Source organism: Staurois parvus, unplaced genomic scaffold (assembly GCF_062004578.1).
Source record: "Staurois parvus isolate SC_StPar_1 unplaced genomic scaffold, SC_StPar_1.0 ptg001073l, whole genome shotgun sequence".
In the NCBI taxonomy this organism is placed as follows: Eukaryota; Metazoa; Chordata; class Amphibia; order Anura; family Ranidae; genus Staurois; species Staurois parvus.
Genome location: NW_028318869.1, coordinates 131,150 through 143,370, shown reverse-complemented (window position 1 = coordinate 143,370; position 12,221 = coordinate 131,150). Strand labels below are relative to the sequence as shown.

The 12,221-nt window shown below is 44.7% G+C and overlaps 1 protein-coding gene across 1 annotated transcript in view; it reads right to left on the bottom strand.

Moving 5' to 3' along the window:
* Positions 1–12,221, bottom strand: part of PLB1 (phospholipase B1) — a 188,453-nt gene that overhangs the window by 134,385 nt on the left and 41,847 nt on the right. Inside the window, exon 11 of the mRNA XM_089658470.1 lies at positions 1,484–1,546. Within this exon, the coding sequence (XP_089514596.1) occupies positions 1,484–1,546 (63 nt within the window). The remainder of the gene's footprint in view (positions 1–1,483; positions 1,547–12,221) is intronic.

Here is a 12,221-nt window from a genome sequence, read left to right as displayed (position 1 = left end):
CACTCGTACCCCTCGTACCCCTCATACCACTCGTACCTCTCGTACCCCTCATACCCCTCGTACCACTCATACCCCTCGCACCCCTCGTACCCCTCATACCTCTCGTACCCCTCGTACCCCTCATACCCCTAGCACCCCTTGTACCCCTCATACCCCTCGTACCCCTCATACCCCTCGCACCCCTCGTTCCCCTCGCACCACTCATATTCCTCATACCCCTCGCACCCCTCGTACCTCTCGTACCCCTCATATCCCTCATATTCTTGCACCCCTTGTACCTCTCGTACCTCTCGCACCCCTCATATCCCTCGTACCACTTGTACCACTCATATCCCTCGTACCATTCGTACCCCTCGTACCTTTAGCACCCCTAATATCCCTCGTACCCCTCGCACCTCTCGCACCCCTCATATCCCTCATACCCCTCGTACCTCTCGTACCCCTCGTACCACTCGTATCGCTCGTACCTCTCGTACCCCTCATACCCCCTGTACCCCTCGTACCACTCGTACCCCTCGTATCCCACTCCTCGTATCCCTTCGTACCCCTCGTATCCCACCCCTCATACCCCTCGTACAATTCATTACCCTCGTACCCTCATACCCCTCGTATCCCACCCCTCATACCCCTCGTACCTTGTACCCCTCGTATCCCACCCCTCATACCCCTCGTACAACTCGTACCCCTGCTGACTTGGTCCAAAAGACGCAGCCAACCCTGAGGCAACTTTCAGCCAGTAGAGGTGGCCTTCTTCAATTATAGTCATGCACTTGACTGACAGCGCTGTGAAAAGCAATAAAGCTCCGATTGGATGAAATCACTGCCCCTCCCTCTACCAGTGCTGTTCTGATTGGTTGAGACTGCTGCCCCTCCCTCTACCAGTGCTGCTCTGATTGGTTGAAATTGCTGCCCCTCCCTCTACCAGTGCTGCTCTGATTGGTTGAAATTCCTACCCCACCCTCTACAATTGCTGTTCTGATTGGTTGAAATTGTTGCCCCTCCCTCTACCAGTGCTGCTCTGATTGGTAAAAATTGTTGCCCCTCCCTCTACCAGTGCTGCTCTGATTGGTTGAAATTGTTGCCCCCCCTCTACCAGAGCTGCTCTGATTGGTTGAAATTCCTACCCCTCCCTGTACCAGTGCTGCTCTGATTGGTTGAAATTGCTGCCCCTCCCTCTACCAGTGCTGCTCTGATTGGTTGAAATTCCTACCCCTCCCTGTACCAGTGCTGCTCTGACTGGTGGAAATCGCTGCCCCTCCCTCTACCAGTGCTGTTCTTATTGGTTGATATTGCTGCCCCTCCCTCTACCAGTGGTGCAGTGCAGTGGATTACAGGCGACTCATTGGACAGATTCCGGTATTTAGGATCTCTCTATGTAAAATGCATTTCTTTATTTTCATTGAGTGATCACTGGAGGAAACGTATTCAGTATAATCGGTGTACCCGTATGTACAGCGGGGGGCCGTGTGTGGCCCCGACTTACCTCCTGCTGTAGGTAGTCCAGAACCTGGCGGAGTTCCCGCATGGTGTGTTCTGTGTGGTCCTCCTGTACAAACACATAATACACCAGATGATAGAAAACTGCAAATTACATCCCAGCTGGCTAAAAGTAACAAACCCAACGTGCCGCCATTATTATTATATATTAATAGTCGAGGTGTCCTGTGCCGGCAGCACGCTGGAGGTCCGACTGACACACAAAGTAACAGGCGGTATAAACAATGGACTATAGTACAGAAAATATACAAGAGGTAGTAACAGCAAAGCAAAAGTATCTGCAGGTCTGTTATTATTATAATATAATTTCTCTTGGGATTAATAAAGTATTCTGAATCTGAAGTGTTATTATTATTACTATTATTTACAAATGCCTTCAGACTGGCTAAAAAGTAACATGTGTTGTGTGTTATTATTATTAGATTGTAAGCTCCCAGGATCAGGGCCCCGTTTCCTCTTGTACCAGAATGTATTGTAACTGTCATGTCTGCCTTCATTTTGTAAAGCACTGCGCAAACTGTTGGCGCTATATAAATCCTGTATAATAATAATAATTATTATTATGTAATTTCCAGTGGGATTAATAAAGTATTCTTAATCTGAATTGTTATTATTATTAATAAAAAATATTATTATTATTACTATTATTATTATTATTATTATGAATATATAATTTCCCTTGGGATTAATACAGTATTCTGAATCTGAATTGTTATTATTATTAATAAAAAATATTATTATTATTACTATTATTATTATTATTATATAATTTCCAGTGGGATTAATAAAGAATTCTGAATTGTTATAATAATAATAATATTGATAACAATAATAACAATACACTATACATGTTACTTTTTAACCAGCCTGAATGCATTAGTAAATAATAGTAATAATAATATCAATTCAGATTCAGAATACTGTATTAATCCCAAGGGAAAATATATATTTATAATAATAATAATAATATTAATAATAGTAATAATAATAATAATATTTTATTAATAATAATACCAATTCAGATTCAGAATACTGTATTAATCCCAAGGGAAAATATATATTCATAATAATAATAATATTAATAATAGTAATAATAATAATAATAATATTTTATTAATAATAATACCAATTCAGATTCAGAATACTGTATTAATCCCAAGGGAAAATATATATTCATAATAATAATAATAATAATAATAATAGTAATAATAATAATATTTTATTAATAATAATAATAACAATTCAGATTACTTTATTAATCCCACTGGAAATTATATTATAATAATAATTATTATTATACAAGATTTATATAGTGCTAAAATGAAGGCAGACATTACAGTTACAATACATTCTGGTACAAGAGGAAACAGAGGGCCCTGATCCTGGGAGCTTACAATCTAATAATAATAATACACTACACATGTTACTTTTTAGCCAGCCTGAGTGCATTTGTAAATAATAGTAATGATAATAACACTTCAGATTCAGAATACATTATTATTCCCAAGGGAAATGATTAATTATTAATAATAATAAAATTATTATTATTATTATTATTATTATTATTATTAATAATAATAATAATAATAATAATAATAACAATTAAGATTCAGAATACTTAATTAATCCCACTGGAAATGATATAATAATAATTATTATTATACAGGATTTATATGGAGCCAGCAGTTAGCACGGCACTTTACAAAATGAAGGCAGACATTACAGTTACAATACATTCTGGTACAAGAGGAAACAGAGGGCCCTGATCCTGAGAGCTTACAATCTAATAATAATAACACATTACACGTATTACTTTTTAGCCAGCCTGAATGCATTTGTAAATAATAGTAATAATAATAACACTTCAGATTCAGAATACTGTATTAATCCCAAGGGAAATGATTTATTATTAATAATAATAGTAATAATAATAATAATAATAGTAATAATAATAATATTTTTTATTAATAATAATAACAATTCAGATTCAGAATACTGTATTAATCCCAAGGGAAATTATATAATAATAATAATAATCCACACATATATTCCATTTTAGCCGGCCTGAATGCTTTAGTCCCTTACAAGATAACAGTCCAGGTTTGGGTTAGACTGAAATCATGTTACGTAACAACAATCACAACGACTATGAAATTATTATCATCTACAGAGACGATTGCCAAGAGGAGCTTTTGTAATAAAACCTTGAACAGGAAAACCTAACTGTGTGCCAATATTGATTAGAGCTGCAACCGACTTCTGGGAAATTCCCCGTAATATGAATTCTCCATCTATTCTATTCCGCGTGTGAAGTTCAAAGACCTCGAGGAGCCTCCCTGACCAACCTGATTTTTATTTTATTCAAGCCAGAGTAGGGAAAGAGAGATTCTGATTGGTTGTTTCAGCTTCCTTTTGCACTTTGCCCTGCTGTGCGTTGGGAGACTAACACTGTATATTAAAGCGGTAGTTCTATCACTATATATGAGAGCTTCCCGCTGTCAGTGGTTGCTAAGGAACCAGCGGGTGCTGCCACCTGCCATGTCCCTAGCAACCATTGAACATCAACAGCATGTACCGTTGATACAAGGCAGGATGGATCCACCACACCATGACACCACCACCACCAGCCTGAACCATTGATACAAGGCAGGATGGATCCCCCACACCATGACACCACCAGCCTGAACCATTGATACAAGGCAGGATGGATCCCCCCCACCATGACACCACCAGCAGCTTGAACCGCTGATACAAGGCAGGATGGATTCACCACACCATGACACCACCAGCCAGAACCGTTGATACAAGGCAGGATGGATCCATCACACCATGACACCACCACCACCAGCCTGAACCATTGATACAAGGCAGGATGGATCCACCACACCATGACACCACCACCACCAGCCTGAACCGCTGATACAAGCAGGATGGATCTACCATACCATGACATCCCCCACCACCAGCCTGAACCATTGATACAAGGAAGGATGGATCCACCACACCATGACACCACCACCAGCCTGAACCATGGATACAAGACAGGATAGATCCATGACACCACCACCACCAGCCTGAACCATGGATACAAGACAGGATAGATCCATGACACCACCACCACCAACCTAAACTGCTGATACAAGGCAGGATGGATCCATGACACCACCACCACCAACCTAAACTGCTGATACAAGGCAGAATGGATCCACCACACCATGACACCACCACCAGCCTGAACCATTGATACAAGGCAGGATGGATCCACCACACCATGACACCACCACCAGCCTGAACCGTTGATACAAGGCAGGATGGATCCACCACACCATGACACCACCACCGCTAATGCGTTTTGCCGCATTTTTTCACGTTTTTCCGTGTTTGCGTTTTTTTCCTCTAGAAACCCTCTAGAAGTCCTGGGTTTTTTTCCAGCCAAAAAATGCTGATTACAGTCTGTGTGTGCATGGATCAAGGCCGTGGATATGGGGGTACCACCAATCCTCCTGTATGGGGCCCAGGCCAGCAGAGGGGCCCAGGCAGCTGGGTGAATCGGATGTGGGCAGGGAGAGTTATCAGCACAGCGGGAGGCAATTCCTGGAACCGGTCCCCTGTATGGCTCTCTCTGCAGCAGCTAAAAGCCAGTGGAAGGGAGAGGAGAAGAAGTCGGCTTTCAGCTGCTGCAGAGAGAGAACCGTAGAGGGGACCGGTTCCAGGAATTGCTCCACCCTGGTGCACCCATCACCCTCCCTGTACACCAGACATTTCCCCATACTGTCCCCACCCCTGCAATGTTTCCTTCTTCCCTCCCCTCATTCCCATTGGCTGCATACAATAGGATCCTTCAGGATGGAGAGTGGGTGAAGGGTCTGGTAAATATGTCACATTTACTAGCCCTTCCTTTCCTGAATGAACACAATGAGTGATCGGTACCAATCAATCACTGTGTTCATTCATAATTGAAGCATAATAAACGGTGTTTTTTGTGGGAATGGGAGAGGGGCGGGGGGGTTGTCAGGTTGGCTATATGGGGCCCCATGGTTGTGGGGGCCCTGTCAGGTTGGCTGTATGGGGCCCCATGGTTGTGGGGGCCCTGTCAGGTTGGCTGTATGGGGCCCTGTGGTTTCTAACAGCAGCCCTGGCATGGACACCGAGGATAACATGCTGGGGAGTTTACTGGCTGTAGAAAAAAACGTCAAAAGCCAAAAACAGCCGCTGTACAAACGTCCCGGGTGCTGGAGGACTAAAAACACCCCGTGAGCAGGAGGACTAAAAACAGTATTGTGAGCAGGAGGACTAAAAACGTCCCGTGTGCAGGAGGACTAAAAGCATCCCATGTGCAGGAGGACTAAAACGTCCAGTGAGCAGGAGGACTAAAACGTCCCGTGAGCAGGAGGACCAAAACTGTATTGTGTGCAGGAGGACTAAAAAAGTCCCGTGTGCAAGGAGGATTAAAATAGTCCCGTAAGCAGGAGGACTAAAAACGTCCCGTGTGCAGGAGGATTAAAATAGTCCCGTAAGCAGGAGGACTAAAAACGTCCCGTGTGCAGGAGGACTAAAAATGTCCCGTAAGCAGGAGGACTAAAAATGTCCCGTAAGCAGGAGGACTAAAAACGTCCCGTGAGCAGGAGGACTAAAAACGTCCTGTGTGCAGGAGGACTAAAAACGTCCCGTGTGCAGGAGGACTAAAAACGTCCTGTGTGCAGGAGGACTAAAAACGTCCCGTGTGCAGGAGGACTAAAAACGTCCCGTGTGCAGGAGGACTAAAAATGTCCGGTGTGCAGGAGGACTAAAAACGTCCCGTGTGCAGGAGGACTAAAAACGTCCCGTGTGCAGGAGGACTCTCCAGGACTTCCACACGCTGAGCGCCACGTCTGACCCATAGTAGAAGCAATAACTGGTGTAGGAATTAGGTAACTTTCCAGGAAACAAGCGACAATATTTCACAGGAAATCTTTCCATCTCTTCTCGTTATTTCCACACGTTTTATCACCGCCGAGATAATGGCCGCCAGGCACGGGGATTGCACCGCGATGGTATCTGCCTGTCCTCTGGACGCCCACATATCAATCGATCAATCGGTATCTGCTGATCTCTGTCTCCGGCCCGTTATCTCCTGACAATTACCGCTTTCATTGGAACAGACCCCGATCTGCTGGCAGGACTCCCGGCGCTGAATCACCCAACCACCACTCTCGCCAAATCAAAGTATTTTCATTTTCCATTTATTTCTTTATAATGGCAAATATTATAAAAACATATAAAATATAACGGCCGGCGCTTTTATAAAAAAATCTTAAAGTGGAAATGTACTTCTTGTAACATTCAAATGATCCACTTGCACCCCATTCAGTGGCATCCCTAGGGGGGTGCGGGCCGCACCGGGTGAAACCATCACAGGGGGTGCAAGAGCAGGAAGCCGGCACAGTGACAGCTGCCCCCACCCCGGTGTAGCAGTAAAATGAGTATCCCCTCAAGATATGTACCCCCTGAAGATATGTACCCCCTGAAGATATGTACCCCCTGAAGATATGTACCCCCTGAAGGTATGTATCCCCTGAAAGTATGTATCCCCTGAAGGTATGTATCCCCTGAAAGTATGTACCCCCTGAAGATATGTACCCCCTGAAGATATGTATCCCCTGAAGATATGTACCCCCTGAAGATATTTCCCCCCTGAAGATATGTATCCCCTAAAGATATGTACCCCCTGAAGATATGTATCCCCTGAAAGTATGTATCCCCTGAAGATATGTACCCCCTGAAGGTATGTACCCCCTGAAGGTATGTATCCCCTGAAAGTATGTATCCCCTGAAGATATGTATCCCCTGAAGATATGTACCCCCTGAAGGTATGTACCCCCTGAAGGTATGTATCCCCTGAAAGTATGTATCCCCTGAAGGTATGTACCCCCTGAAGATATGTACCCCCTGAAAGTATGTATCCCCTGAAGTTATGTATCCCCTGAAGTTATGTATCCCCTGAAGGTATGTATCCCCTGAAGGTATGTACCCCCTGTAGATATGTACCCCCTGAAGATATGTACCCCCTGAAGTGACTGCGCATGTGCCGGTTTCAGGCCGAAGAAGCCGATCGCCGGCTCTGTGCTAAAGTCAGAGAACGGCTTCTTCGGCCTGAAACCGGCACGTGTGCAGTCACTTCAGGGGATACATATCTTCAAGGGATACATATCTTCAAGGGATACATATCTTCAGGGGGTACATAACTTCAGGGGGTACATAACTTCAGGGGATACATAACTTCAGGGGGTACATAACTTCAGGGGATACATAACTTCAGGGGGTACATATCCTCAAGGGATACTCATTTTACCGCTACACCGGCACCGCGCCTTCCTCTCTGGAGGGGTGACACCACATGTTACCGCACCGGGTGACACCAACCCTAGGGACGCTTCTGACCCCATTCCTACTTGTGCGACTTGTCATGCATCTTTGGATGTCCAAGTCGCACGACAAGTCTTACCCCCATGTGTCCCAATGGTAACCATTCATATTTGTGCAACTTACAGTCTCAGCAACTTCAGAGTAGTTCCTGCACTACTTTGGTCCCACTTTCATGCAACTTGAAAGCCATAGACTTCAATGTAAACCCTCAAACGTTGCGTCAGAATGACTTTGCAGAAGGACAACAAGTCACTTTCAAATTGCAGCCATCCAAAGTTGCATCAAAGTTGTGCCCCAAAGTCATGCTACTCTGGAATTATACAAGTGTGAATGGAACCTCAAATACTCGGCCTGTTCTGGCACTTTGTTTACATTTGATAATCAGTTTTTTTTTTGCTAGAAAATTACTTAGAACCCGCATTTTTTAACATTATACAGTCATGGCCGAAATTGTTGGCACCCTTGATATTTCTCCAGGAAATCATGTATTTCTCACGAAACGTATTGCATTAACACATGTTTTGCTATACACATGTTTATTCCCTTTGTGTGTATTGGGACAAAACAAAAAAAGGGAGGAAAGAAAGCAAATTCGACATAATGTCACACAAACCTCCAAAAATGGGCTGGACAAAAGTATTGGCACCCTTTCACAACTGCGGATAAATAAGAATGTTACAAGCATGTGATGCTCCTGTAAACTCACCTGGGGCAAGTAACAGGTGTGGGCAATATAGAAATCACACCTGAAAGCAGATAAAAAGGAGAGACGTTCACTTAACCTTTGCATTGTGTGTCTGTCTGTGCCACACTAAGCATGGACAACAGAAAGAGGAGACGAGAACTGTCTGAGGACCTGAGAACCAAAATTGTGGCAAAATATCAACAATCTCAAGGTTACAAGTCCATCTCCAGAGAACTAGATTTGCCTTTGTCCACAGTGCGCAACATTATCAAGAAGTTTGCAACCCATGGCACTGTAGCTAATCTCCCTGGTCGTGGACGGATGAGGAAAATTGATGAAAGATTGCAACGCAGAATAGTCCGGATGGTGGATAAGCAGCCCCAAACATGTTCCAAAGACATTCAAGCTGTCCTGCAGGCTCAGGGAGCATCAGTGTCAGCGCGAACTATCCGTCGACATTTAAATGAAATGAAACGCTATGGCAGGAGACCCAGGAGGACCCCACTGCTGACACAGAGACATAAAAAAGCAAGACTACAGTTTGCCAAAATGTACTTGAGTAAGCCAAAAGCCTTCTGGGAAAACGTCTTGTGGACAGATGAGACCAAGATAGAGCTTTTCGGTAAAGCACATCATTCTACTGTTTACCGAAAACGGAATGAGGCCTACAAAGAACAAAACACAGTACCTACGGTAAAATATGGTGGAGGTTCAATGATGTTTTGGGGTTGTTTTGCTGCCTCTGGCACTGGGTGCCTTGACTGTGTGCAAGGCATCATGAAATCTGAGGATTACCAAAGGATTTTGGGTCGCACTGTAGGGCCCAGTGTCAGAAAGCTGGGTTTGCGTCCAAGATCCTGGGTCTTCCAGCAGGACAATGACCCCAAACATACGTCAAAAAGCACTCAGAAATGGATGGCAAAGAAGCGCTGGAGAGTTCTGAAGTGGCCAGCAATGAGCCCAGATCTAAATCCCATTGAACACCTGTGGAGAGATCTTAAAATTGCTGTTGGGAAAAGGTGTCCTTCCAATAAGAGAGACCTGGAGCTGTTTGCAAAGGAAGAGTGGTCCAAAATTCCGGGTGAGAGGTGTCAGAAGCTTATTGATGGTTATAGGAAGCGACTGATTTCAGTTATGTTTTCCAAAGGGTGTGCAACCAAATATTAAGTTAAGGGTGCCAATACTTTTGTCCAGCCCATTTTTGGGGTTTTGTGTGACATTATGTCATATTTGCTTTTCTGCCTCTGTTTTATATTTGTTCCAATACATACAAAGGGAATAAACATGTGTATAGCAAAACATGTGTTAATGCAATACCTTTTTTGTGTGAAATACTTGATTTTCAGGAAAAATATCAAGGGTGCCAACAATTTCGGCCATGACTGTATATATATACTATATTGCACCAAGTATTGGGCCGCCGGCCTTTCCACGAACATGACCTTCAATGGCCCCCCAGTCTTAGTCCGTAGGGTTCAATATTGAGTTGGCCCCGCCCTTTGCAGCTATAACAGCTTCAACTCTTCTGGGAAGACCGTCACGGATGGACTTATTGCACAGGTGACCACCTATCACGGGACCACGCTTGGAGTCACTGAGCTCCTGTGAGCGACCCATTCTTTCACCAATGTTTGTAGAAGCTGTCTGCATGCTTAGGGACCTCAATGGTAGAGAACTTTTCCTCATACTGACACCAATGATGGGGCACTATTCCTCCCACTGACACCAATGATGGGGCACTATTCCTCCCACTGACACCAATGATGGGGCACTATTCCTCCCACTGACACCAATGATGGGGCACTATTCCTCCCACTGACACCAATGATGGGGCACTATTCCTCCCACTGACACCAATGATGGGGCACTATTCCTCCCACTGACACCAATGATGGGGCACTATTTCTCCCACTGACACCAATGATGGGGCACTATTCCTCCCACTGACACCAATGATGGGGCACTATTCCTCCCACTGACACCAATGGTGGGGCACTATTCCTCCCACTGACACCAATGATGGGGCACTATTCCCCCACTGACACCAATGATGGGGCACTATTCCTCCCACTGACACCAATGATGGGGCACTATTCCTCCCACTGACACCAATGATGGGGCACTATTCCTCCCACTGACACCAATGATGGGGCACTATTCCTCCCACTGACACCAATGATGGGGCACTATTCCTCCCACTGATACCAATGATGGGGCACTATTCCTCCCACTGACACCAATGATGGGGCACTATTCCTCCCACTGACACCAATGATGGGGCACTATTCCTCCCACTGACACCAATGATGGGGCACTATTCCTCCAACTGATACCAATGATGTTACACTATACCTCCCACTGACACCAATGATGGGCCACTGTTCCTACCACTGACCCCAATGATAGGGCACTATTCCTCCCACTGACACCAATGATGGGGCACTATTCCTCCCACTGACACCAATGATGGGGCCCTATTTCTTCTTCTACTGACAACAGGTGCTCTGTAATGTTTTTTTTTTTACTGCTGAGGCACTTTAGAAATACTTTAGTTCTTGGTTGGATCCTTGAGGAGGTGGACACAAGCTGTATCAATGTCTCCACATATTAGTCTGTAGTTCTGGAATGGGTCACTGTACTGTAAATGAAGGATTTCCATACGTCCACCCTGGTTCCAGTCTAGAAATGGTCGCCTAGTATTCTGCGTGACGTAGTAACTGACATGTGTAACAAAGTTTGTTTCTAACCTGATGGTCGAATTTTCTGGCTCATTGACACAATGTAAGTTAATGGCGGGAGGGAAGGAAATCACGTGAACATGCCATCTGTTTTGCTTTAGCATGGAACCGCGCTTCAAGGTAACTGGTATGTATTTATTTCCTACAAAACACACATCTTCCTATTGAATCCCGGGACACAAGGACATAAAACTTCTGAAAGCCCAACTCCAGGTCCAAGTGCTCCCCTTTCCCAAGAGCCCCCCCCCCCCACACACTGTGGTTTGATTCTTTACTTACCTTTATCTGATGTCTTCTGGTTGGTTATATGGCTCATTGGGTCTTCTTCCTTTTTGGTCCTCTCCCGGTGGTTGGTGATCCTGGTTGATGCAGAGAGCGAGGTGGACATAATGACATCATGGTTGCTCTCTGCATCCATTAAGGCGCCGCATGGGGGTGGGGTTACAACACCCTGCAGTCATAGTTTGCCCTCAGTCTTCTTGAGGAGCTTGAGGACATCCTGTGGTGAAGAAGAGGTACTATGGGGGCAGCTCTGGATTGAAGGTGAGTATTGCAGCCAAAGCTGCCCACTACAATAAAGAGGTCCATGTTTAGCCTGGAGCTGTGCTTAAGGTGGCGGAAATGTTTCTCTGGTAAGAGCTCATCCAAACAATAGAATGAGAAAGATGTCTGATAGAAGTCACTTTGAGCATGGAGCAATCATCTATGCAAATGCTGATCTCCTGGGAATTTGCAAAGAATGGGGAAAAACAACTTCCTAATGAGAGAGGTCACAGGAGAAGGTTGGTAGAAAGTCAGCGACTACTCCTACAACTGCAATACATGACTGGACACCCAACCGTGAAGAGCACTGGCTAAGGAGGACCATGCCAGGTAAGCTAAGGACAGGAAACAGA